Source organism: Littorina saxatilis, linkage group LG8 (genome assembly GCF_037325665.1).
Source record: "Littorina saxatilis isolate snail1 linkage group LG8, US_GU_Lsax_2.0, whole genome shotgun sequence".
NCBI lineage: Eukaryota > Metazoa > Mollusca > Gastropoda > Littorinimorpha > Littorinidae > Littorina > Littorina saxatilis.
In genome coordinates this window covers 33,280,019-33,307,518 of record NC_090252.1, presented here as the reverse complement: position 1 = coordinate 33,307,518, position 27,500 = coordinate 33,280,019, and the positions used below count along the sequence as shown (strand labels likewise).

The 27,500-nt window shown below is 41.0% G+C and overlaps 1 protein-coding gene and 1 long non-coding RNA gene across 2 annotated transcripts in view; both read right to left on the bottom strand.

Moving 5' to 3' along the window:
• Positions 1-27,500, bottom strand: part of LOC138972275 (uncharacterized) — a 168,674-nt gene that overhangs the window by 130,770 nt on the left and 10,404 nt on the right. The window lies entirely within an intron of this gene.
• Positions 937-11,065, bottom strand: LOC138974308 (uncharacterized). The gene is made up of 4 exons (XM_070347021.1): positions 9,858-11,065; positions 9,429-9,570; positions 9,020-9,143; positions 937-1,018 (listed from the first exon to the last, which is right to left on the bottom strand). Exons 1-4 carry the CDS (start codon positions 10,623-10,625, stop codon positions 937-939), a joined length of 1,116 nt encoding a protein of 371 aa, XP_070203122.1. The 5' UTR covers positions 10,626-11,065.

Sequence of the window (27,500 nt, the reverse complement as noted above, 5' to 3'; positions counted from 1 at the left end):
GGTGGTGGTGGTGGTGGCGGTGTTTTCCCCCATGGTTGTCTTTCTGCTTTGGTTTTGTGTTGTTGTTTTTGTGTTTGTGCTGTTTTGTTTTCCTTTTCTTTATCTTTCTTCTCATACCTTTTTTTTCAATTGCTTGTGACACGTTCCTTTTTGTCTGATTTCCGTCTAAAGGAACTGGTATTCTTTCTTAAACATTAACACGTTGCTATAATGGGCTATTTTTCTAAAGGTCTCACATCGACTGACATCATCATCGGAGCTGTTCGGCCAAACTCTGGCGTGGAATTCCCAGCTTCGGGTCCTGACTTCAATTGGGAGAACAGAGAACCGGTCAACATGAACACCACTATGGCCTTCTGGGTAACAGGCAAACCTGAGTACACGGCTTCACACGGAATCATCATGCTGAGACGCGACGTCGACTTCGACTGGTCCGAGGGCCCATTGTTCACACCGATGCAATTCATGTGCGAGCGCCCGTTCAACAATGAAGTCGAGCAAGCTGTTGTTAATGGTTAATGAAAAGTGCGGGAAAACTCTTTTAAGATTTCCATAATTTGCTCTTTTCTTCAAGCAAAGAGACTGAGCAACAACAACAACTGCAAGTGGATGAGACTAGTATTCAAACGGCCTTTTTTTGTTTAATAAAAAACTTGAGTTGAGTTAAAGATCACTTCCTTCGTTAAGTAGATATTTGTTCCATTGTTTCGGGTATGCCCAAAATTATAGTATCACAGGCCATAGACCTTAATATTCACTATTAAAATGGTTTCCAGTGACCATAAGCGCTCAAATCAGACACAAAAAAGGAGAAAAAAATTGTCCCGAACATGTTTTGTCCCCAGTATAGTTACATCTCCATGACATAAAATAAGGGTTTATCAAACAAATTCAAAAGTCTAAACGGTCGCTTTTTTGCACGCATTTCGCTTTTGGTCAGAACATGGTACCACAGTCTGAGCTGTTCTCTTTCTCCAAGCCCCGATAGCTGTCAAAACACTGATACTGCAAATTCAACCTGACGACAAATATTGAATGAATATGAACTAAAGTTGAAAATTATCATTTGACCATAAGCACTTTGAAGCAATGAGATAAAGAATTCTCGCTTTCAAGACACGTGGAACAAACATTGTATAGTGCGTTTCCGAGCGATAGACAATACAATTCTCGATTTTTTAATTACAAATAGACTTTTTTTCTATTACTATGAAAAGAATGGTTAACGAGGAAGTAAATCACAAACTTTCTCTGTCTCTGTATTTGTCTTTGTTGCTCTGTCTCTGTCTCTCTCTCTGTCTGTCTGTCTGTCTGTAACCAGTTCTTTTTTTCAAATTTCAATGAACCTGTTTAATGTTAGTGACGTTTTACAAAAGAGTCGCATTTTGAAGACACAGCATCCTTCAGAAATTCTGCAAGATCGCAGCTAAGATCACAGGGAAAGAAAGTAGATCAATACGGAACAAGTCGCGTAAAGCGAAATTAGCACATTATTTTAGTCAATCTGTCGAACTCAAATAATGGGAATTGAATGTACTGCATTTTTTTCACCAAGACAATATAGCTTTGTCGAACGAACGAACTAAAGGGGTTTAACGTCATCGAAGGTGCCTAAGTGCCTTTTAGGGACATGTATGTGATGATACGCTAAGAAACAAGTAAAAGTAAGATCAAATAACCAAAGAGAAGTAAGCGCTCAAAATGCATACGAAATGTGTAATGGAGTAAGCGAGAGTTATACGGATAACCAATATCCTGGCACCTGTAGAGAATAACAAGCATTGAAACGAACAAGCGACTTTCATCCTCTTAAAATTAATTTACAGACTTTTTTTTAATGAAAGTAAGTATGAAGGGAGGATGACGGGAAGGGTAAGAGAAATGACGATACAAAGTTCATACAAGGATAATGTCCTGGATTTCATGCGTTACATCCTGAGGGTGTGAGCCCAAGCTTCGTCGAAAGCGCTGACACCTTTATGTGCGAAGCGTACTGAAAATGACAAGCCACTAAGCTATATATCGCAGTACCACTTGCGTTGAACAGAAAAGCGCTTTTCTGTATTTTTTTATATTTCTGATCTGAGCTAGTTTTTAATCCAAACATAAAATATGATTTTTGGATTTAAAAAATGATTGAATAAGATGAAAGAATTTTTGAGTCGAGCACTAAAATTTTAATTAGAGTTAGAATGTTCAGATTTTTAATGTCTAAACTCATTCATTAAATGTAAAGCTTCCATGATCAAAACCGAAATGTAATTCCAAAGTCCGGGCTTCGTCGAAGATTGCTTGACTAAAATGTCAATCTATTTGTGACCCTCCACCACGGAATGAGTCGCATGTCACCTTTGCATGATTTTCATATTTTTACATTTTTCTAAAGAGTTTTTTTTATGCTCTATCCAGTGGTGAAAACCGTTTTAGAAAAGAGCAAAAACTGTTTGAGTTATAAGCCTGTGACTAAGGTGACCCTCACGCTGTTACCAGCGCTACCTAGCGCAGAACCGCGCGATGTGACATGCGACTCATTTCGTGGTGGAGGGTCACATTTGGTCGAAAATTAAGGGGGGGGGGGGGGGTGACGTTTACCGCCTCGACTTTTACAAAGAGACGGATTTGGCGTCATCTAAGACATGTGACAAGCAAGTCGCGTAAGGCGACAATACAACATTTAGTCAAGCTCGGTCGAACTCACAGAATGAAACTGAACGCATTGCATTTTTTCTGCGAGATCGTACACTCGTAGCATCGTCTGTCCGCCGCTCGTGGTAAAGGCAGTGAAATTAACAATCCAGAAAAGCGCGGTAGCGGTTGCGCTGAGGAGGATAGCACGCTTTTCTATATCTCTATTCTTTTTAACTCTCTGAACGTGTTTTTAATCCAAACATATCATATCTATATGTTTTTGGAATCGGACACGGACAAGGAATAAGATGAAATTGTTTTTAAATCGATTTCGGAAATTTAATTTTGATCATAATTTTTATATTTTTAATTTTCAGAGCTTGTTTTTAATCTAAATATAACATATTTATATGTTTTTGGAATCAGAAAATGATGAAGAATACGATAAACGTAATTTTGGATCGTTTTATAAAAAATAGTTTTAATTACAATTTACAGATTTTTAATGACCAAAGTCATTAATTAAATTTTAAGCCACCAAGCTGAAATGCAATGCCAAAGTCCGGCCTTTGTCGAAGATTGCTTTGCCAAAATTTCAATCAATTTTAGGAAAAAATGAGGGTGTGACAGTGCCGCCTCAACTTTTACAAAATGCCGGATATGACGTCATCAAAGACATTTATCGAAAAAATGAAAACAACGTCTGGGGATATCATACCCAGGAACTCTCATGAAAAATTTCATACAGATCGGTCGAGTAGTTTACTCTGAATCTCTCTACACACACACACACACACACACACACACACACACACACACAAACACAAACACACACACACACACACACACACACACACGTTAAAGTACGTTGATTATTACATCAGTTTGATATGTATACACACCATGTTTTGATGCCTTTTTTTTTAACAGACTCGTTCATCACAAAGGACATCTACATCGGTGCTAAGGCGGTAGAAACAACTTCAGATAACGCCTTTGAGTGGCTGAACGGCAAACCTGTGGCGAATGATACGTGTGAGTGGAAGAAAAATGGACCCGGACAAAACAATTCAGCCTGGGTAATGACCTTGAAGAAGAATCCCCACTTTGAATGTGCGGTCGCTAATGGAAAACCCAAACGCCATTTTATATGCGAAATGCCTTTCTTTCACTGATTGAATTTCTTGTTCGAAATATAGACTCTTCAAAGAGTGTTAAGGCCCAATCAAGAAAATGTATACAATCTTTGACAATGTTCTTTAATAAAAAAAAAGTCAATGGTCCAATACTTTACTTGGAACTTACCTTTCTTAAAATTCACAAATGGACTGTGATTGTTGTTCCAGAAACATGTTTTTGTAGACAGTTTTGTTGCGCCTAGCTTAACACGTGGAAAGATTCTTTTGGGGGGGGAAAACAAGGGTGCTTTTAAAAGTCCAAGAAATTCGGTGCCAAACATGCCAGATAGGGCAATAACTTGTAATACAGTGGGGAAATTGCCTTGAAGGGTACTCGCAAGTTTGTATTTTAAAGCTGACACACTGACAAAATAGTGTCCCGAAACAACAAGCTTTCACGACGCAGTTAAATTTTTTTGACAGGTCTTTAGCTGTTGTTGTTGTTAGTTTGTTTTTTTGTCATTTGTTTTTGTTTTGGGAGGGTATATGACGAACATGATGGTCTCTACATGAGAAGCTTAGCTCATTTTACGTGGAGAACATCACGCCAGGGCAAAATCAAAAACGAAATTAAATAACAAATATTCTTCGATGAAAGTAACGCTGTACACTTGCGTAGTCTCTTGGATATTTTCCGACATGTCTATCTGCGTTGTTTATCTACTTGTGAGCAATGTCAACATGCTTGAATCCTTGACGCTACATCAAGAAAAGTATTCTGTGGTTAGTTACCCTTCCCAACCAAGAACCGAATCTTATTGTTCCATTTTAGTGTATAACAGAGAGTTTCTAAGATGGTCTTGTAAACACACAACTTTCACTACTGATGCATACGTGCATTTTGTAATATTCACATTTATGTGCTTTTGACGTTTTAATCACGTTTTGACAAAAAAAAATTATGTAGACTGGAAATCGAGTCGACATTTCGTTTAGCATGCTGTCATTATTTTGCATTTTTTGTCGTTGTTTTAAAATAAACTTACCTATACATCCTTGCTCAACCGATGAAGAATCATTGTCCTGGTTAAAGAAATACTCCCCGCGAAAAAAACAATATTACAACGAAAAATCAAAAACAGTCTCAAACCGACCAAAGATGACACTAAACTCGAAAAATACCTGCAAATTAGTGTTTGAACATTCAATAAGTCAACTTTTAAATACTGTGTAAGGGTAGTCTTTGAGGTCGGAACATTTATCTGTGTTTGTTAATGCTTCATCCTTTGCTCCTGACAACCATGAATCGTACATGCATTAATGTTGCTGGTTGATAGATTTGAATTCCTCAATTCAACGGAATTCGTCACCAGTACCAGTACTTAATAAAATGCAACATTGAGCTAAATCGGAACTCTTATGATTCTGCGTAGGTGCGTGCGTGCGTGTGTGTGTGTGTGTGTGTGTGTGTGTTTGTGTGTCTATCTGTCTGTCTGTCTGTCTGTCTGTCTGTCTGTGTGTGTGTGTGTGTGTGTGTGTGTGTATGTGTGTGTGTGTGTGTGTGTCGTGTGTGTATTGGTATATATGTGTGTGTGTGTGTGTGTGTGTGTGTGTGTGTGAGTGTGTGTTTGGGGGTGTTTGGGTGTGTGTGTGTGCGTGTGTCTGTGTGTGTGTGTCTTTCTGTCTGTATCTATGTGTGCGTGTCTGTGTGTGTGTATTTATGTGTGTGTGTGTGTGTGTGTGTGTGTGTGTGTGTGTGTGTGTGTGTGTGTGTGTGTGTGTCTGTTTTTATGTCTGTTTTTCTGTCTGTTTTTCTGTCTGTTTTTCTGTCTTCAGTCTGTCTGTCTGTTTGTCTGTCTGTGCGCGCGTGTATTACTTGAACGCGCATTTCACTGATACACACACACACACACACACACACACACACACACACACACACACTGCACACACACACACACACACACACACACTGACAAAATTGGTGAGTCACAATATAATGCCCATCAATACGGGGGTGATCAAGTTCTCAGAAAACAAGTCAGTGATGGCGTGTATCGACATCTCTATTCTCCACAATTGTGTTTGGTACATTACAGTCGGAAACAACCACCAGCGTCATGACACACTTGACAAGCTGTAAGACAAAAGAGCAAAAGTTAATATTTGACAAACTCTTTCGTTAGAAATGTCTTAAGTGGTAGGCAGAGTGTTTCTGATGCCAGACCCAGCTTATTGTTCCCTAGGCCTTCTGAAACACTGACAGGTTTGCCAAGCTTTAAGTTTCATTTCTTTGTGTTCGGGCTTGTTGATAGCAGTGTTTGTCAAAGAAGAGCATAATTTCACCAGCATCGAAATTGTTTTCAAACGAAAACGTCTTCGTTTCTTGTAAGTAGGCAGTTTCATGGATGTGCTAAATGTCCGAATTGGTACGAGATAGGAATTAATTAGAGATAGGGTTGTGGTTGATGGTAGTGTCAAGGTTGACTTAAACGTCTGAAAATTACTTAAAATTGTATATTTGTGACCCTCCACCACGAAATGAGTCGCTTGTCACCTCGCGCGGTTCTGCACTAGGCTTAATATAAGTCCGGGGAGTGTCTGGTAACAGTGTGCGGGTCACCTTAGTCACAGGCTTATAACTCAAACCGTTTTCGCTCTTTTCTGAAACGGTTTTCACCACTGGATAGAGCATAAAATACTCTTTAGAAAAATGTAAAAATAGGAAAATCATGCAAAGGTGACATGTGACTCATTCCGTCACATTTAAGAATTGTAAATTTAAAATAAAATAGCAAAATCTCTGCTAGATCAGTTGAATCGGTAAAAGAAAGTTAAAAATGACCTTTGGTCGGATACAACTATACCGAATCACAAACTAGAACGTGTGAGCCGTCTATCGACTGGAGAACAGTTATTTTTGAGGGGACCAGGTTATTAAAGGAATACTATTGAACTGACCGTTTGGGGGCAGTTTCTGGCGAATTTGACGAATCTGAATAATCTGGCGAATCCATTGTACTTTAATCAAGACGCACACGGCACGATTTGCTACAAAAACGCACCACAACGTATGGCAATTAATGAAATCAAAGTGAGTGAATACTCTTCAGAGCGCTATTTCTCTCCGATGTTGGAAATAATAAATTGTGGAGAAGCGCCGCCTGGTGGCAAGACGACCGCCCTCTTTGACGCGGCCGCCTAGTAACAAGAGGCACGTTCACAAACAAGGGAAGTGAATCAGTGGGAGTTACACAACTTGCGGGGAGAGTGCTCTTTCTTTGCCTATTCTACGACATTTAATTAACCGCGGGTTAGGGGGAAGAATTTACCCGATGCTCCCCCGCATGTCGTAAGAGGCGACTAACGGATTCTGTTTCTCCTTTTACCCTTGTTAAGTGTTTCTTGTATATAATATAGTCAATTTTTGTAAAGATTTTAGTCAAGCAGTATGTAAGAAATGTTAAGTCCTTTGTACTGGAAACTTGCATTCTCCCAGTAAGATAATATATTGTACTACGTTGCAAGCCCCTGGAGCAAATTTTTGATTAGTGCTTTTGTGAACAAGAAACAATTGACAAGTGGCTCTATCCCATCTCCCCCCTTTCCCCGTCGCGATATAACCTTCGTGGTTGAAAACGACGTTAAACACCATATAAAGAAGAAAAAAAGACATTTAATTAAGCTTTTACAGATATTTTCTTTTGGACAGTGAAGGCAGTCCTCTTGCGCAGTAGCATTATTTGTAACTCAAAATCTTATGGTATCAATTTGGAAGCGATCTGAGGGTCTTTTTTTCCGTAGGTGTTATCCCTTTAAGTTCAACAAACGGTGATTTTCCCCGAAAGCCAGGATGTGTTTTCATCGACATTAGTTAATTGTCTAGACTTGGAAAAGCATTCAACCTCGGTCCGTCCTGTTTAGTGTCGGTTTGTTTGTTTTGTTGACAGAGTTTTAAAAGGATATTAATTGATCGTGCTACAATTGTCCCAACCAGTGTATCTTTACAATACTCATCCTCGCTCTCACAGAACAGATCTGTCAGTCGAGCAAAGCGGTCAGAACTAGGTATTAAGTGATAACATCGACAACATTGTGGTGGACACCCATCAAATACAATTTATACCGGTAGGTCTGCCTGGATACTTATTTTGTTTGCGGTAATGTTAGGTTTCAACCAAGAAATTACAAAACAGTAATTAACTGTTAATCGCAATCCTTGCGTAACGATTCAGTTCTATTGAAAACTTTTTCTCGACATATATTATGTTGAGTGTTCTGTTTCTCCAGGTTCTTAAGACTTTTGGCCCAGCTGCAATGGCTTCTGAGAAGATGGAAAATGGACTGTTAATTCTATGTTGCGCTGCCTTTGTATGGTGAGTTCAATACTGTACTTTATTGCCTAAATGTCTGCACCATGGAATTTTGCCTTTTTGTGCATTGCGTTTTTGTGCGAGTACTGTTTGTGTATTGATTTTGTTTTCTCACTCGCTACGTCTGTCTGTATGTGTGTGTGTGTGTGTGTGTGTGTGTGTGTGTGTGTGTGTGTGTGTGTGTGTGTGTGTGTGTGTGTGTGCCACGGTGTGTGTGTGTGTGTGTGTATGTGTGTGTGTTCGTGCGTACGTGCGTGCGTCCGTGCGTGTGTAAGGCCGAACATCAGTTGCGGTCAAAGACCGTACTACATGTAGTTATTTGTGCTATCTGCAGCGTAAACTCACTTACATGGCGCCAGGACAACAACTTCAATAACCTTGCTCCGTCAAACGCCAGTATGATGTCATCTACCTACGTCAGGAGCGAGCTCGGTTGCGCACGACTATGCAGAACTGATGCATCTTGCAACAGTTTCTTCTATCGTAACATCAACGGACATTGCTTACGTCAGCGAAATATACTGTTGCTTACACCATATGACGCTGCGGCAGAAATGGGATGGCGCTACTATCGCTTTGTGACAAGTGGGTGAAGTTATAAGAACTCACAGACAAAAAGAAAGAAAGGTGAACTTATACAGACAGACAGGTCGATGAACTAACGCATAAAGACGGACAGACAGACAGACAGACATACAGATGTGGAGGTGTGCGTTCAAGGGCGTATGTAAGGGAGACTGGGGCAGGGTGGGACTTTTTTTAATTTTTTTAATCAATTGCAATTTTCTAACACCTAATTTTCAAAATAAACACAAATACGATCTTTTTATAAACTTTATTGAATTAAAAACATAAAAACGTAACTTAATTTGATATTAAATATGCCATTTTTAAGCAAATAACCGTTGAAAATGAAACAAAATCCGGGGCAGGATGGGACGAAGTGGGGCAGGCTGGGACACACTGTGGGGCAGGGTGGGACTGTCCCACCCTGCCCCGTCCCACCCTGCCCCTGCTTTGTCCCAAACTGCCCCATACACAAAGTATACTAGTTGAGTAATTCAAAAACAAGAAACCATTTTCCACCATTATTAACCATTTTCAACGTAGAAGGTAATTTTTTTACCGATCGACCAACATAGTGACTTGCTTATTGACCTTTTGCCACAGGTAAAAATAAACCGTTCAGAAAAATAACACTTAAAAGTATGTTTAAGTAACATCCATGGCAGAAGAACCAAATCATGGTACCTTAGTAAGTTAGTACCTTGCCTTAAACCTTTGCCTTCCATTTATTCTAAACAAAAGTCACATTTGTATGATGTGGGGTCATCTATCTGGCCACACTGCTCATGGCACCACTGGTTGCACACGGAGCAGCAAATCCACGGCTCGTTCGGCTTGGACTTTCCCCATGACTCCAAGCAGAACATGCAGACCACGTCTTCATCTTCCTGACAGAACAAAATATAATTATATTTGAATTACTGTAGCAAAATATAACTGGTTCACTAACAGATTCATCCACTGCATTGAACACAGTATTTGTTGTTAGGTAAATAAATATGATTGTTCGCATATTTTGCCCATCTGAATGGAATTCCAGCTATACTCTGTCAAGGGAAAAATCAAATCAATCCAGATAAAAAAAGGTTGAGAAACTTACGAAACACTTAACATTTCGATACTCTCTTTCAAATATCTTTTCAATAAGTTATGACGACTAAACCAATTGTTTTACATGCTCTGGTTGTAGTTGCTGCTGTTCTGGCTGACCAGGGGGCTGCTGCTCTGGCTGATCAGGGGGCTGCTGTTCTGGCTGATCAGGGGGCTGCTGTTCTGGCTGATCAGGAGGCTGCTGCTCTGGCTGATCAGGAGGCTGCTGCTCTGGCTGATCAGGGGGCTGCTGTTCTGGGTGATCAGGGGGCTGCTGTTCTGGCTGATCAGGGGGCTGCTGCTCTGGTTGATCATCAGTTTCGGTAACCTGAAATCCTGCAGAGTCAAATGTGACCACACCAGAGCTGATTGCTTTTGACATTTCAGTCAGGAACTTCAAAAGGTCATCAAGATCCTGAAATTTCATCAGGACGCCCTTCCCGTTCGCGCTTGGCATGCCGTTCTGATTGCGTGAATGCGAGTCAAACAGCCAGAAACTGTCTGTGGATTTGTGTATCATCACGGATGTTTCCTTCAACACGAGTATCATGGATGGGAAGTTGTCAAATGCTCTCTTGATTGCTCCGCTCAACGAAAAAGCCTCACTGAATGACGGACCGAGACCAACCACGCCACATGCATGTGCAGATCGGGAGACATGAAAATTCTTATTAAAAAGGTTGATCTGTGCTGGTATATCCGACAGTTGAAGATATCCTTGTACGTTGTCTTCTTCATCATCCAACATTTTCTGGTACATGTAGTCGCCGAAAAGCAAAACTAGGTCCAGGTCTTCTTTCGTCCACGTCGACATGTCTTTGATCTCAGCATAGGCAACCGCAGAAGTGGCCATTCCAACACATTGTCTGCCCCTCGTTCGGTCATTAAATACACTGGATCCCTGATGGTAGGTTGCCTGTAGAACTGTTCGTGGTGTCTTTGATCTTCTTGCAGTGGCCTTGGCAGGTTGTGATGGCGCTCTTTTTCTGGACTGAGATGCTGTTTTCTCTGCTTTCTTTTTCTTTGCACTGACGTTTTCTTCAATGATGTTCTTTTCTGGTGTATCAGTGAGAATGCGACTGGATCCCAAAGGTCGTCCTTTACGCTTGCGAGAGTTTTTCGGAACACTAGCGTGTGGTCTTACATCTGCTGGTGCATGGGAGAAGCTAGATTCTACTTCTTCTACTGATATTGGAGGAGATGGTGGTTGTTCTTGTTGGAGAGGCGACGCTCGTGGTTGTTCTTGTTGGAGAGGCGACGCTGGTGGTTGTTCTTGTTGATGAGGCGGTTCTGGTAGCTGTTCTTGTTGGCAAGTCGGCTCTTGGGGTTGTTCTTGTAGGTGAGCCGATTCGGCTTCCTCTGCTAACTCTTTGGAGAACATCTCACTGTCAAGAGGATAGATTCCTGTGGCTTTGAAGCCGCTGATTATGTTTTCCATTCGGAAAGCTCTGGGATATGCACTCCCAAGAATGGTGGACACATGATGAATCGTGGTCCTCGTCCCCGGATGCATGTACATCCACCTTGACAGGGCCTTGTTGTATTCAGTTTTCAAAGGCCCGAACACTCCGACATCAAGGGGTTGCATCCGATGTGTACAGTGTGGTGGAAGGCTTAATAGCACCACCCCCTTCTCCCTGCAATGGTTGATAGCTGCCAGGGAAATGTGGGACTCGTGGTTATCCAGTATCAGCAAGACCTTGTTGTCAGGCGAACAATTGACATGCTCAGTAAAATGTTCCAAACATTCCACAAACAGAGACTTTGTCATCCAGCCGCCAGAACGTGAACCCAGTCCTTTTGTCCCTGGAGGTGCATTTATTGTCATATGGTCATGGAAATTCACCCGCGGAAATATCAGACAAGGCGGGATGCTGTTTCCAATGGCATTGACAATTGCCAACATAGTAACAAGTTCACCTCTCTCCTGTGACACTACCTGAGACACCTGCTTTACTCCCGACTGCGCCAAGACTTTAGTCGGTTTTAGGGACGTCATCAAAGCGGTTTCATCCGTGTTGAATATCCTGTCAGGGGTCAGGGTATGCTTTTCGTAGAGATGTTGAAGCTTCTTGAAAAACTCGTCAACGTTGTTTCTGTTGAACGCCATCATCCTCGCCAAGCTGACTGCTTCTGGGATTCGAATTGATATCTCTGGATGCCTTTTGCGAAATGCCAAGACCCAGTCTTCACCTGCACGTTTATTCCTTGTCCAGCTTGGAGGACAGACTTTTAGGTTTTTGTTTGCGAGATCAAATGCGAGTGATCTCAAAGTCATTGAATCGATAGGAAATCCATACTTTGAAGCCTGGATTATGTATTCCACCAACTCCTGTTCTTCGGCATTCGTAAAGACTTGTCGAGTGTTGCACTGAGATGTCAAGGAGGAGATTTTGCCACGGGACATCGCTCGCCCAAGGCTACTTTTCGACACAGAAAACATCCTTGCAGCCTCGCGAAATGACAAACCTTCTTTCACAGCTTCCACCGCATCCTTCATATTTTGCACTGGTTTTGAAGTCCATTGCGTCTTTCTCTTGTATGTTCTCACCATCTGAAAGTCGACAAAAGATTTAAGACAAACACTACACAAACTACAGAGAGAGAGAGAGAGAGAGAGAGAGAGAGAGAGAGAGAGAGAGAGAGAGAAAAAGAGAGAGAGAGAGAGAGAGGTTAACACAGCATGGTTATGCCAACACCGAATTAATAATACCACACCGTCTCTTTCTCTCTCTCTCTCTCTCTCTCTCTCTCTCTCTCTCTCTCTCTCTCTCTCTCTCTCTCTCTTTCTCTCTCTCTCTCTCTCTCTCTCTCTCTCTCTCTCTTGCATAACACCAATGTTACACAACTTATCAACTTTTAATAATTAAAGACATAGACAAACACTCTAAGGGGGCAGGGTGGGTCAAAGCTGGGGCAGGGTGGGACAGTCCCACCCTGCCCCAGCCTTGTCCCACCCTACCCCGTCCCACCCTGCCCCAAGGCGGTTAATTTGATAAAATGAAAAAATGGCCACAGATCTAACGTGTAAACATCTTTGAAATGTTCGATAAATATGAGTGAATAATGACATAATCTGGTTATATATGGTTTAATAGGGTGCGTAAGAAGACATTATATACAAATAAGAAGTTTGTGACAGTCGAAAATTTACTTACAGTGCTTCTTTTCAGGCAAACATCGACTGCTGGCAAACGTCTGTGCCCACACCATTAACAGTTGGCGCCAGCCTGGCTGAGTAGTTTCCCTTCATGGCGGCAAATTCAAACTTTAAAAAAAAATCAAGATAACATGGCTAAATTGCGCTGTCCCACCCTGCCCCGTGTCCCAGGGTACCCCAGTCTCCCCTACCCCCCCCCCCCTTCCAAAAAATACCAAGTATCGTTTTCTTAAGCCTTTTTATAACAGCTATTGATCACGTGAAGTCACACAGCTTAAAGGATTAAAACTAAGTGTTCTCATACATTTTTCTCACAATCATCTTTTCATTTAGTCAAGTTTTGACGAGGGTCGTGGTGTATGTGTGTATGTATGTGTCTGTGTGTGTGTGTGTGTATGTGTGTATGTATGTGTGTGTGTGTGTGTGTGTGTGTGTGTGTGTGTGTGTGTGAGCCTGTGTGTGTGTGTGTCAGGGATCGCGTTTACGCACGATTTTTGCGTATTTGACGCATTTTAAAAGTCGCTGACGCGTTTTTTTCGCCGCGCCGCGTAAGCCATACGCAAAAATATTGTAACTTTTTCTTGTCTTCACGCAGCGCTTTTGCTCTGACTTAATAATCACCCGATCCTGAAACTGACTATAGGGCTCGAGAAGTGACGACACACATGAAATCTGCGCGTCAAAACTAAAGTCCGTTTCTTTTTGCATCGAAGTATCGCAAACGAACGTAACGAGGGTATTACCAGATAATGTCTTGTCGGATAATGAAACAGACATTAGCTGCTCTCCCATCTCGCGCTTCCAAAAGGCGGAAAGTGTGTCTAGTCGTATTAGAGCGGGAAACAAACTCGCAAGGCCCGAAGGTTGGAGACAGCAGGGGTGTTATTCGACAGGCGTGCGCGGAGTTCGACAGGAAAACTCGCCGTATTTAGGTAAGGAGTGTCTTTAAGTCTTTCGTGCGTGTTTTGTTTGTGTCTGTACGTGTTTTCGTAGTACGCAAAAATATTGGTCCGTGACGCGTTTTTTTCGTTTCGTTGCGTATGACTTACGCGTTTTTTAAAAAGCTAGCGCGATCCCTGGATTCAGAGTAAACTACTGGACCGATCTTTATGAAAATTTACATGAGAGTTCCTGGGCATGATATCCCCAGTTTTTTTTTTTCATTTTTTTTTTATAAATGTCTTTGATGACGTCATATCCGGCTTTTTGTAAACGTTGAGGCGGCACTGTCACACCCTCATTTTTATTGAAATTTTGGCCAAGCAATTTTCGACAAAGGCCGGACTTTGGCATTGCATTTCAGCTTGGAGGCTTAAAAATCAATTGATGATTTTGGTCATTAAAAATATGAACATTTTAATTAAAATTATTTTTTTATAAAACGATCCACAAATATTGTCAACTTATTTGTCATTATTTGCTGATTCCAAAAACATATAAATATGTTATATTCGGATTAAAAACAAGCTTTGAAAATTAAAAAAATTAAAATTATGATTAAAATTAAATTTCCGAAATCAATTTAAAAACACTTTCATCTTATTCCTTGTCGGTTCCTGATTCCAAAAACATATAGATATGATATGTTTGGATTAAAAACACGCTCAGAACGAGCGGTGGACAGACGATGCTACAAGTATACGGTCTTGCCGAAAAAATGCAGTGCGTTCAGTTTCATTCTGTGAGTTCGACAGCTACTTGACTAAATATCGTATTTTCGCCTTACGCGACTTGTTTTATTTGTATTAGTTTAAACAGACTCTTTTGAATTGTTAAAAGTAAGTGCTGATATCGGAATCGACCAGGTGCGGGAAAATCCGAGATAAGAGAGGCTTGGGTTTAAACAAAAATGCGGGCACTGCATACACCGTGGAGGCTCTGCACAGGGAGCATTCAGGATGTTGTATTTTCGTTCGTGTCCAAATGTAGGGATAGTCTATCCAATATAGTCTTGCGAGATCTGCGATAGGTAGCCGATTTAACGATTGGTCCCTTTGTCCTTAATTTCAGGCTCCGTCTGTCCAGACAGTGTGACCTACTTCGCTGATCGCCTGACCAGCACGTGCTACAGGCTTGACCTTACCAGAAAAGGCAGGTTTCACGGTAATCAGACTCTTTGATGTGTGTAAACTTTGCCTTCAAATTACTTGCTTACTGTGTTGATTTTCATCATTGTTTCTGCTTGGCATGAGTAAGTATGGTATTTGCAATACAAAAAAATAAATAAAAGCTAAAATGTTTGTGTTTGAGCAATTATTTGAGCGCGTTTTTCGAAGCGAACGTGTGAATCCTGACAGACACCATTTCCTTCTGTCACATGACCCCATCTCAAAGTGTGATTCAACAGACACAAAAATAACACACAAAACTTATGATAATGGGGTTATTAATTCAATTAATACACAAGGTTAGTCTCTGACTAGAGAAAATAGGGAAACAATATCAAATGGGAGCATAAAACCGTTTCTGGAAAAATTTTCAATCACCACCGAAAGTGTCTGTCAGTAAAAAAAAACACGTGCTTTGTTTGCAAAGCAAAGCCTAATTTTACACATCGCGTGCTTTTGTCTGTTATTCTTGCTTGTGAACATCATTTTATTGATGTTCTTCACTGGAAAGCAGGTGTATCATCAACAGTATCACAAAATCGCAAAGAATGAACATTTTTGTTGTGATCCGACCGGTGTCTGTAGACTGAATCACACGTTCGGCAAACTTCGTTTTTAACGGAAATAACCGAGCCTTTAATCGGAAACGACGTTTCAACCGCTTCATATCGTCTGCAGGAAGAAAAAGAGGAATGCGATACCCAGTGAGTAAAACATTTAATCGTTTTTAGTGCCTTTTGATCAAGTTTTGTTGCGTCTGTCAGCAACGTTCGTCAACCCAACGTTCGGCACAGCGACGCACGCATACGGATTTGCAGCGTTTGCATTCGGAAAGTGAGGGATTTGTGAGTTCGTTTGCATAATTTCAATCGCTAGTAGGTTTTCCCTTCGTCTCCCATTCTTGTGTGTACATGTTATTGGCATTTCATTGTGTAAATTGAAAGTTTGTGAGTAACAGTAGTAAAATCTGTCGAACGTTGGCAACGCTGACAGACGGAAATATCGAACGTTGCCTTCAATGACAGACTGGCTTGGCGATCGTACTTTCGATTCGTAGGAACACAATATATAGAGACAACAATGTGCGCTCGTTACCACAACGGTCATGAACCGGTGTAACACAAAATTTTTACTCCACGAAAAATTGACTCGGACGGAGTAAACTTCCAGTAAAAATCTTGTACGAAAAAAGAACTCACAAGGAACTAAATTTTTACTCCCCAAATATTTACTCCCAGTAAACATCTCGTACGAGAAACTTAGGGCCTACTCCTTCGTTTATAATTCGCGCAATATCCCATTTACGTGCAATCCCGTTTTGCCGCCGTCCCATTTTGGCGACATTTAACAAGCCAAGCGTCATTTTACTACCGCATCCCATTTTGGCGCAATCCCGTTTCGCCGCTATCCCATTTTTTTGAATTTTTTTTTTCTTTTTACATTTAGTCAAGTTTTGACTAAATGTTTAACATAGAGGGGGAATCGAGACGAGGGTCGTGGTGTATGTGTGTCTGTGTGTGTGTGTGTGAGTGTGTGTGTGTGTGTGTGTGTGCGTGTGTGTGTGTAGAGCGATTGAGAGTAAACTACTGGACCGATCTTTATGAAATTTGACATGAGAGTTACTGGGTATGATATCCCCGGACGTTTTTTTCAGTTTTTCGATGAATGTCTTTCATGACGTCATATCCGGCTTTTTTTTAAAAGTTGAGGCGGCACTGTCACACCCTCATTTTTCAATCAAATTGATTGAAATTTTGGCCAAGCAATCTTCGACAAAGGCCGGACTTCGGTATTGCATTTCAGCTTGGTGGCGTAAATATTAGTTTATGACTTTGGTCATTAAAAATCTAAAAATTGTAATTAAAATTATTTTTTTATAAAACGATCTAAATGTACGTTCATCTTATTCTTCATCATTTCCTGATTCCAAAAACATATAAATATGTTATATTCGGATTAAAAACAAGGTCTGAAAATTAAAAATATAAAAATTATTATCAAAATCAATGGACGTCTACCCACAACACGCCACTGGATGCCGCGTGGTGCCAGTCGTGAAAACCAGGTTCTTTGTCCCACAGTGAGACATTCAAGTTGGGGACTTTGTGACCGCTGACTTTGTCAGCATGGATGGAAAGGTGGAGAGATACAGGGCGGTGATCATCCCCAAGTCAACCCATTTCCCCGATGGGCCAGATCGAGAGGAGATCTGTGTGAAGTGTTTGCGCGCAAAAGACAATGGGAGATACTATGTCTTTCCTAATGTTGATGACATTTCATGCTTGCCAATGGCTCAGATAAAAAAAAATCCCACCAACGAACCATGAACAACAGGGGGGATTACTATTTTGACATGTGACCAAGTCTCATTTGAGCGTTCACAGTGTTACCTGAGAATAGCACACCCCCTTGAATTGGGACCAAAGAAAAAGCGTTGTATATATGCATTTTTGAATGCTTTTCTAAAGTCATAAGTTCATTTGTGAAAAAAATAAATTTTTAGGGATTGTTTTGCTGAATGCATGCAGTTAAGAAATTGACCCCGTTTTCAAATTTAGGGGGTAGGGTTGCCCCATAGCCCACGTATGTCTGTGTGACTGTGTCAAATATCAATCTACTTTGCGTACAAACTGTATAGATGTTTGTTTTTCGATTTTAGAATGATTTCTTAAGCTGGTTAGAACTTCTGAGGTCTACAGGAAACGATAAAGATAAAAAATGTACAAAATATAAGTAGCGTCCTTTATCTTACCATTGTTCTGATCAATACTGTCCCTTTATTTGCAAGTTAACCGTTTTTATTAATGTGTTCAAGGAGTATGTTAAAAATTATTATCAATGGTTGCTTTAAACAGCACCTTTGGGCAGTTATTATGCACTGAAGTTGTAAAAGCATGTTTTGGGTTTTTTAGGATATAGCGTCTTGGAACGCCAATCATCTTGGAAATACGAATGTTCATATAATTTTTTTTACTGTTTTGGATAGATAAAAAGTTGAACTCTTGGTGCAAACTGTTTTTTGGCCCCTGTTTGACTATTTATTATTTTGGAATATTGTGTGTGAGAGGGAAACTGCAATCCTCAATATCATGAAACGTGCCAAAAGAGAAATGGGACGACGCACGCGACGCGTGCGCTGACAACAACGAGACCCTGGTGAAACTGGAGCCTGTGGAGAAGGCACGCTTCGTCCAAGATTTTTTGAACGCCAACGGTGGTAAAGTGCTCCTTTCACTTGCAAGTAGCCTATTTAGTGTGACATTCATTGACGGAATTAGCTCCAAAAATGTGCATGATTTTGTCATTTTTGCCTCAAACAGACAACTTTATCGCGGCTGATGGTTTGTTTTCTGTGGGGTTTTAAACGTCCCTACAACCGATATTGCTTTCCGGGACCGATGCAAATGAGTGTCCTTTCCCAGTTTACATGGTGGTCTCTGTTTTTAAAACTGACTTCGTTTCAGTCTATCACAGTAACAATGTAGAAGGGTCTTAAAGTCCTGTCTTTTCACCCTTGTTACAAAACAATCTTGTAAAAGCAAGAGTCTTGATTTCATTTAGAAAGTTGAACATCTTGTCCAGGCAGACGCTCAAGAACAATTATAACGTTCAGAGATTCTGCACTGGGGTGTTTTGCTGATCGCGGATGTTTCTACTACTTACCGACAAATTAAAACTCGGTTTCAGACCTGTATGCTGTCGATGTGTACATCGGAGCAGAACGACCAGATAAAACTGTTCCCTTTCCACCTTCAGGGCCAGATTTTGTGTGGATCGACGGGGCATCTGTAAACATGACCAACACTGCGTCTTTCTGGGTTACTGACAAACCTAAATACATTGCAGGAAAGTCGGTTCTGGGACTGAGATGCACAAAGGGCTATGGCTGGTCTGAAGTTTATCGTAATGGTTATCTGTATCCCTTTATTTGTGAGCAACCTTTTGCGACTGCCGAATAAACCATTTTTGGAAATAATTATAACTCTTACGGGTGTGTGTGGGTGTTGAAATAGGGAAAACTCTTGCTTTTAGTGAGTCAAACTTTCGCACATGCTATAAATTGGCATGGCACCAGCGAGGGGTGTGTCTGGAACGCGTGGACAGAAGCACGTGCAGATAGCTTAATGTCTCGTCAGAGTTATTTCCGAAGTTCGTCTACGGCCCCCGAGAAAATTAAATGTGTATGTCACTCCTGTGACGCGTAAATAGGCTTGTACTCTAAACATCAATGCTGATGATATATTGTAAACCGTTCTTTTCAAACAACTGCTGGTGTATATATAATGCAATCAAGATGTTATTCTATAAAACAGAATGGTTGGTTGTTTCTTGGTTTCCTAACGTCCCTTCAACATATAATTTTGGCTAAGCGGAACCAAAATGTTGTTTCGTGTGTCACTTACACGGTGGTCTCGATATTTGAAACTATTTACATTGAAGGCCGACCCTCCTTTTTCCACTTGACCCTACAACTTTGTTGACCCTTTGTATGTTGTGCTCCTTCGTTAAAACATATTTTGTTCATGGCTTTGTAAATTTGTATTTCAAAATAAAACACTGTTTAAACCATTAGAAAGTCGGGGCCAAAACTGCTACAATTTTAAAATTAGTCTTAGCTGTCATATAATAATTATAGCAAATTGTATTTTTTTAGAGCTGTGTCCACAAACACTAGTCATTTTAAGCGTCAAGTTCAAATTGAGCGCTGCCAGAAGCACAAAAAAAGAGAAAAAGCCTGACGGTTATGTGGTTTGTGCGTCCGATACTGTTTCTAATTGTGCAAGTTATCCAGATAGGTAACTGTATCGAAGCAGCCGGTCCATATGTGGAGGACGGGAGATAAGCTTGTCAAAGGCGTATAGACCAGAAGGTTCCGAGTTGTTTCCCTTCTTAATTTCCCTTTCCATAGTTCCCAGCATTCTTAGCGAAGACCCCTTTTTGTTTTTGGGAGAAGACCAGCTGCTGATGTAAAGTTGTTTTTGGGCTTGGAAGTCCAACTCCATGGTGAGTGGAAGGGTTTTATTTTGGCAGAGTTGTTGGTAATCTTGAACTTTAGCGTGTTAAATTCATAGCTCAGAATCCCCTGACATTCTTTACTTATTTTTGATACAAGTCCATGTAAACCAGCCAAAGAACATTTGTCATTAATTGACGGATTGAGCTCCAAACTTAAGAATAATTAATTAATTTGGTTGTTCAATCGACGAAAATGTACCGAAAATGGCGTACGTTGTCAACTATGGGACATCATTTACACGAAAGAGTTGTCTCCCTTGTCCGCTCATACGGATAATTCCTTCTTTGACCCATGTAAACGAAATGCATTCGTACAGTTCATCGGAGTTCATTCCGTAACTTCACAGGGATCTAAAATAACTTGTTATGATTACAAGTTAAGGTTCTACAAATTTGGAGACTTAAATGCCTCTGAATTATGAGCTATGAATTTAACACCCTAAAGTTCAAGATTAACATATTCCTATGTTTGGTTTATTGTGTTTGTTGTTTTTTTAGCAAGAAATATGTCTGTGGACTGGGTGGCCGAGTGGTAACGCACTTGCGAGAGGTTGCGAGTTCGACCCTGGGTCAGGGCGTTAGCAATTTTCTCCCCCTTTCCTAACCTAGGTGGTGGGTTCAAGTGCTAGTCTTTTGGATGAAACGAAAAACTGAGGTCCCTTCGTGTACACTACATTGGGGTGTGCACATTAAAGATCCCACGATTGACAAAAGGGTCTTTCCTGGCAAAATTGTATAGGCATAGATAAAAATGTCCACCAAAATACCCGTGTGACTTGGAATAATAGGCCGTGAAAAGTAGGACATGCGCCGAAATGGCTGCGATCTGCTGGCCGATGTGAATGCGTGATGTATTGTGTAAAAAAAATTCCATCTCACACAGCATAAATAAATCCCTGCGCCTTGAATATGTGCGCGATATAAATTGCATTAAAAATATTAAATAATCCCTGCGCTTAGAACTGTACCCACGGAATACGCGCGATATAAGCCTCATATTGATTGACTGATGTATAATCATGACCGGTCGCTGTGAAGCTAATTTGCGCCATGTTGTTCTTGTGTGCAGGGCATGTGGTGGGTCGGTTTGTCAGTCGTGAAAAGTCTTTTGTGAAGTCCTTAGTATTGTCAGTTTGTGAGTTGTTTATGTAATCTAGTGTTCTTTTTTAGTATGTGAATCTTTAGAGTCCTTGTATTGGTTATAGTGTTAGTTTTCTTTGAGGAGTGTTAGCAGCAAGAGTTTAATGATATAATAGTTGTCTCCCTTGAAATAGACCAGAGAAACTATGTGAGACTTGTTGACAGTTTTTGTCAGTACTGTTGTTTAGTGTCAATAAACGTTGTAAAGGTTAACGTTTTGGTTGTAAGTTTTTGTAGGTTAGTTTTAATTTTAAAACACTTTCATCTCTTTCTATTCATTTATTTTTCACTCTTTGACTTTGTCTCAAATACACACTCAACAAGTATACATACACACTAATTCATATACACACAGATTGAGCAGACACGCACATAAATATTCAACAATAATACATATTCAATAACAATAACACTTTTATTTTATAATAGTGGTAGTGAAGTCCAACCGCTATACATATAAGGGGCCCCTTCCTAACTGTGAGTAATGTAAATCTTCCTTTTTTTCCGCTGAGGCGGCATTGAGGTTGTTTGTTTATTATTCTTTAACTTCTCTTCAACCAATGAATTCTTATTCGAAACCGATGCGAGTTTGTTTCCTTTCTCGGTTCATATGGCAGTCTTCATGATTAAAACTAAGTGTGTGTGTGTGTGTGTGTGTATGTGTGTGTGTGTGTGTGTGTGTGTGTGTGTGTGTGTGTGTGTGTGTGTGTGTGTGTGTGTGCATGCGTACGTGCGTGTGTGTGTTTGTTAATGTTAACACCCGCTTGTTAATGTTATTGTTGTCGTCGTAATGGAGTTGGTGGTGATGTGGTGGTGGTAGTGAGTTTTTTATGGCTTAAAGTTAGTACACCTGAGGCGTCATTTTTGGAAAGTTTTCTTAGGATTTGGTCCTTAAAACGTTCAAGGGACTTCGCTGTACTGTAATTTAAAAACACCTGCAATGATTTGCTATAATCTGCTCCGAAAATATGCCAAATAATGAAATGAATTTTAATCAGCGAGCGGTTTGCTTCCCCTAGTTTTCCTGCGTCAGGAGTCCGGACTTCCGTTCGTGATCATACTTTATTTAGTTTTCATAGGTAGCTTACCCATTCGTCAACGCAGATTAAGACCGTTGGATTGAGGTAGTCAAACCTATAGCCAACGCATGAACATTCCGTGCCGTACAGGACTAAAACGCTTCGCATTTCATTAACAAACAGACTAGCCGTTGGAGAATATCACCGTCTAAAAAGACTACCAAATACAGCATTTAGATTGGAAAAACGGAACGCTCAAACACTAATTGTGTTGTCATCTATTCAATGCCCAAAACGAACTCTGTAGCTCTCGGCTCAATTTCAAATATGCATATCGAGGAACACTCCGGGGCGAAAGGTAGGACGAATATTATGACTGGTGCAAAAGGTCGTCACAATGAGAATTAAAGTCTGGAGTGCCCACTCAAAACACAGCCGTTTTCAATTTTGAGTAACTGAGCACTCAAACGTTTATTGTTAAAGGCACAGTAAGCCTCCCGTAAACCATCACAGATACGGTCAGGCTTTTACACACAGTACAAACACCCTTTCATTTAAACACTCACCGATTGAGAACATCCTAGGTGCCCTCCGTAAAGAGCGAACAATTTTCAAAACATTTATTTTTGCTTGGTTTATCTTACCCCTGAGCCATCGTGAACCCGTGTGATCCAGTTTCCCTTTTTCACAATGTAGTCGTCAGTTAGTCATTTGAATGCGACTCAATGTGAGCTTATCTACAATAGCACGTTTTTATGCACAAAACAAACGGCTGTGGTTCACAAGAACTCTAGCGATGGCTTTTCACTGTTGAGAGGAACGGCGATATGCCGCGTAAACCCGGCGTCGTCTGCTACGACCCTTGCGTGACCCTGCTGCCGGGCTTTTCTTTTTTCAAACTTTCACAACTTCGAATTGCACTGATCTTGTCTTGATGAAAAAAGAATTCTTTTATGATTAAAGAATGTTTGTGTAACAAGCTGTCAATTTATTATTTAGATTTTAAAAGTTAGGTCTAGCGCAAAAACGCACCACGGTCCAAAAACATTCTGATAATCATCGATCCACGGCTATCGCCAGTTTAAGGGAAGTAACTCATTTTTGACCTGAGTTCAGGATGGGTCCAAAAAGTGTTCGAGACAATCTGCAAAATTAATTCTTTAAAAATTGCTCGCTCTTTACGTAGGGCACCTAGGATGTTCCCGTTTGGTGAGCGTTCAAATGGAAGGGTGTTTGTACTGTGTGTAAAAGCTTGACAGTATCTGTGATGATTTACGGGAGGCTTACTGTCCGGGCGTGATTTCCGGGATATTCATCACGGCCGTCCAGCTCCAAAACGAGGCACCATTGTTGTAAGGGCTAAGTCCACGAAAATAAATTCTTTGAAAATTTCTCACGCTCGACAGATAGCAGCCAGGATGTTCCCGTTCGGTGAGCGTTTAAATGGAAGTATGCTTGTACTATATGTAGACCCTCGGGGAGCTCTGTGATGGTTTACGGGAGGCTTACTGTGCCTTTAAGGTATTCCTGGTGTGTGGTCACATAATTACAACCCCCAACCGGAACTGTATAGCTCTTGGGGCCATGAGAGACAGTTTTGTTGCTAGACATTATCACTTTAAAGACACCATATCCTGCCCATGAAAACTAGTATGTAGTCCACCACAGATCTGTCCGGGCCTTCAAATGTGACAAGAGCATTCTTCAATCAATCAATCAATCAATATTAGGCTTATATCGCGCGTATTCCGTGGGTACAGTTCTAAGCGCAGGGATATTTTTTTTCAATTTATATCGTGCACATATTCGAGGCGCAGGGATTTATTTATGCCCTGTGAGATGGAATTGTTTTGCACAATACATCACGCATTCACATCGGCCAGCAGATTGCGGCCATTTCGGCGCATATCCTACTTTTCACGGCCTATTATTCCAAGTCACACGGGTATTTTGGTGGACATTTTTATCTATGCCTATACAAATTTGCCTGGAAAGACCCTTTTGTCAATCGTGGGATCTTTAACGTGCACACCCCAATGTAGTGTACACGAAGGGACCTCAGTTTTTCGTCTCATCCGAAAGGCTAGCACTTGAACCCACCACCTAGGTTAGGAAAGGGGGGAGAAAATTGCTAACGCCCTGACCCAGGGTCGAACTCGCAACCTCTCGCGTCCGAGCGCAAGTGCGTTACCACTCGGCCACCCAGTCATTCTTCCGTCTGAACACATGCTAACATTTGGAAGCCGAGCGGCTTTCTTTGCACGTTAGGATTTTTACGGTAATTAACTTTGTAAAGTGACATAAGTGTAAGTTATACATTAATTCAACAACAGAAATTCAACCTTTGCACACAAAGCAGCTAGGTTGTATATTTTTGGTATGTAACCAAGTGGGAGGATGCTCTTAACCCGGGTAATAGCCTTGACGGTGATTTGCAAAATGGTTTACACGAGAACGAAGGTAAATTATAGAGAGGATATTGTTTAAAATGGCATTGTTATCTGGCCCCTGGAGTAAACGATTTACAGTCGAGCCTGCCCTGGCGACCACCCTGCCTCGGTAATGACCACCAGCCTAACACGACCAAGGCTCTCGAACAGGGGTTAATTTTCTATATAACTCACCTTTCCATGGTGACCACCCCTCCATATTGATCCCTTTTTACATTTAGTCAAGTTTTGACTAAATGTTTTAACATAGAGGGGGAATCGAGACGAGGGTCGTGGTGTATGTGTGTGTGTCTGTCTGTGCGTGTGTGTGTGTAGAGTGATTCAGACCAAACTACTGGACCGATCTGGAGGCGGCACTGTCACACCCTAATTTTTCAATCAAATTGATTGAAATTTTGGCCAAGCAATCTTCGACGAAGGCCGGACTTCGGTATTGCATTTCTCAGCTTGGTGGCTTAAAAATTAATTAAAGGTACAGTAAGCCTCCTGTAAACCATCACAGAGCTCCCCGAGCGTCAACATACAGTACAAGCATACTTCCATTTAAACGCTCACCGAACGGGAACATCCTGGCTGCTTTCTGTCGAGCGTGAGAAATTTTCAAAGAATTTATTTTCGTGGACTTGGCCCTGAAGAACAATGGCGCCTCGTTTTGGTGCTGGACGGCTGTTATGAATATCCCGGAAATCACGCCCGGACAGTAAGCCTCCCGTAAACCATCACAGATACTGTCAGGCTTTTACACACAGTACATACACCTTCCATTTGAACGCTCACCAAACGGGAACATCCTAGGTGCCCTACGTAAAGAGCGAGCAATTTTTAAAGAATTAATTTTGCAGATTGTCTCGAACACTTTTTGGACCCATCCTGAACTCAGGTCAAAAATGAGTTACTTCCCTTAAACTGGCGACAGCCGTGGATCGATGATTATCAGAATGTTTTTGGACCGTGGTGCGTTTTTGCGCTAGACCTAACTTTTAAAATCTAGCTTGTTACACAAACATTCTTTAATCATAAAAGAATTCTTTTTTCATCAAGACAAGATCAGTGCAATTCGAAGTTGTGAAAGTTTGAAAAAAGAAAAGCCCGGAAGCAGGGTCACGCAATGGTCTTAGCAGACGACGGTTTATCAGTCAGTGCATATCGCCGTTCCTCTCAACAGTGAAAAGCCATCGCTAGAGTTCTTGTGAACCACAGCCGTTTGTTTCGTGCATAAAAACGTGCTATTGTAAATAAGCTCACATCGAGTCGCATTCAAATAAGGCTAACTGACGACTACATTGTGAAAAAGGGAAACTGGATCACACGGGTTCACGATGGCTCAGGGGTAAGATAAACCACGCAAACATAAATTCTTTGAAAATTGTTCGCTCTTTACGGAGGGCACCTAGGATGTTCTCAATCGGTGAGTGTTTAAATGAAAGGGTGTTTGTACTGTGTGTAAAAGCCTGGCCGTATCTGTGATGGTTTACGGGAGGCTTACTGTGCCTTTAATGTCATTATAATCAACCTAAAAAATGTGCCTATACTAGAATATGAAAGTGTCTTCATGAAAATCTAAGCGTGTTGTAAAAATAAACGCTTCGTTCTGTAAGATAATTATAGTCAATAAAACATCTCATCTATCGAGCACACGCACTCAAATAACTCAAATTGTTTGGCGAAGGGAGACGAACACATCAATTTCTAGACGACTATGAACATTTGAATACGCTCGATTATTTCCCTTGGATCATGCGTTGGCCTTTTTTAGAAACTTCACACACACACACACACACTTTGTACCAGAGAGAGAAGGCGAATACGAGGTTAGGGTCCGGTTAGCCGTATCTCGTTTGGCCGTATGATTGATGTAGCCGCCGCCCAGTTAACCGTGATAGGGGTTGACCATATGGGACAGTCTCGTTTGACCGTATGATTTTACCTGATCGTGCGTGTGCCGGTATGTGTATGTGTGCGTGTGTGTGCGTGCGCGTGTGTGTGTGTGTGTGTGTGTGTGTATATGTGTGCGTGTGTGTGTGTGTGTGTGTGTGTGTGTGTGTGTGTGTGTGTGTGTGTGTGTGGTTGATTGTGACAGTGATCAAGAACATTTCAGCAAAAAACTATTTTGAATTTTGTTTCCCAATAAACCGAATAATTGTTCACCAAATGATATCTTGCTATTCAAAACACGGTAATAACGACACACGACTGTGCTTCTTTTAATGTAGTTATGTATGCGACATTATTCTCTGCAGAAGATATGAATAAATCGTTTAAACCAAGATTTTTGCAATATTGGTACGCAATCCGGACATGCGGGAAAATCATGTGCAATGTTCATGCAATGTTCCAAGTAATTGTGCACTCTTCCATTTTCTGTTGTTATATATACAAAACATGTCGTCATTACCTAAAGTATGCATTTATATCTTTTACAATTCAGCAACAAATATTGTTCAGTCTGTTAAAGGCACAGTAAGCCTCCCGTAAACCATCACTGAGCTCCCCGAGCCTCTACATACAGTGCAAGCATACTTCCATTTGAACGCTCAAGGCAAGATCAGTACAATTCGAAGTTTTGAAAGTTTGAAAACAGAAAAGCCCGGAAACGTGTCGCGCAAAATGTCTTTCTCGTAGCAGACGACGGTTCTGCCTAGCGCCAGTTCCTCTGAACCATTAACCGCCACAGCTCTAGTTCGTGTGACTTGCAGCTGTTTGTCGCGTTTTAGATTCAGAGGTACACAATAACGTGCTATTGGAGATAAGCTTACAGCGAGTCGCATTGAAATCACAAACTGACGACTAAATTATGAAAAAAAGGAAACTGGATCACACGGGTTCACGATGGCT

Coding starts and splice junctions, on each gene's coding strand:
- LOC138974308 (XM_070347021.1), bottom strand. CDS start 10,625: ATGGCCACTTCTGCGGTTGCCTATGCTGAGATCAAAGACATGTCGACG. Junction 9,144..9,428: donor TGACCCCACATCATACAAAT/GTGACTTTTGTT, acceptor TGTATGGGGCAG/TTTGGGACAAAGCAGGGGCA. Junction 1,019..9,019: donor ATTTTGTTTCATTTTCAACG/GTTATTTGCTTA, acceptor ATTTGTCGTCAG/GTTGAATTTGCAGTATCAGT.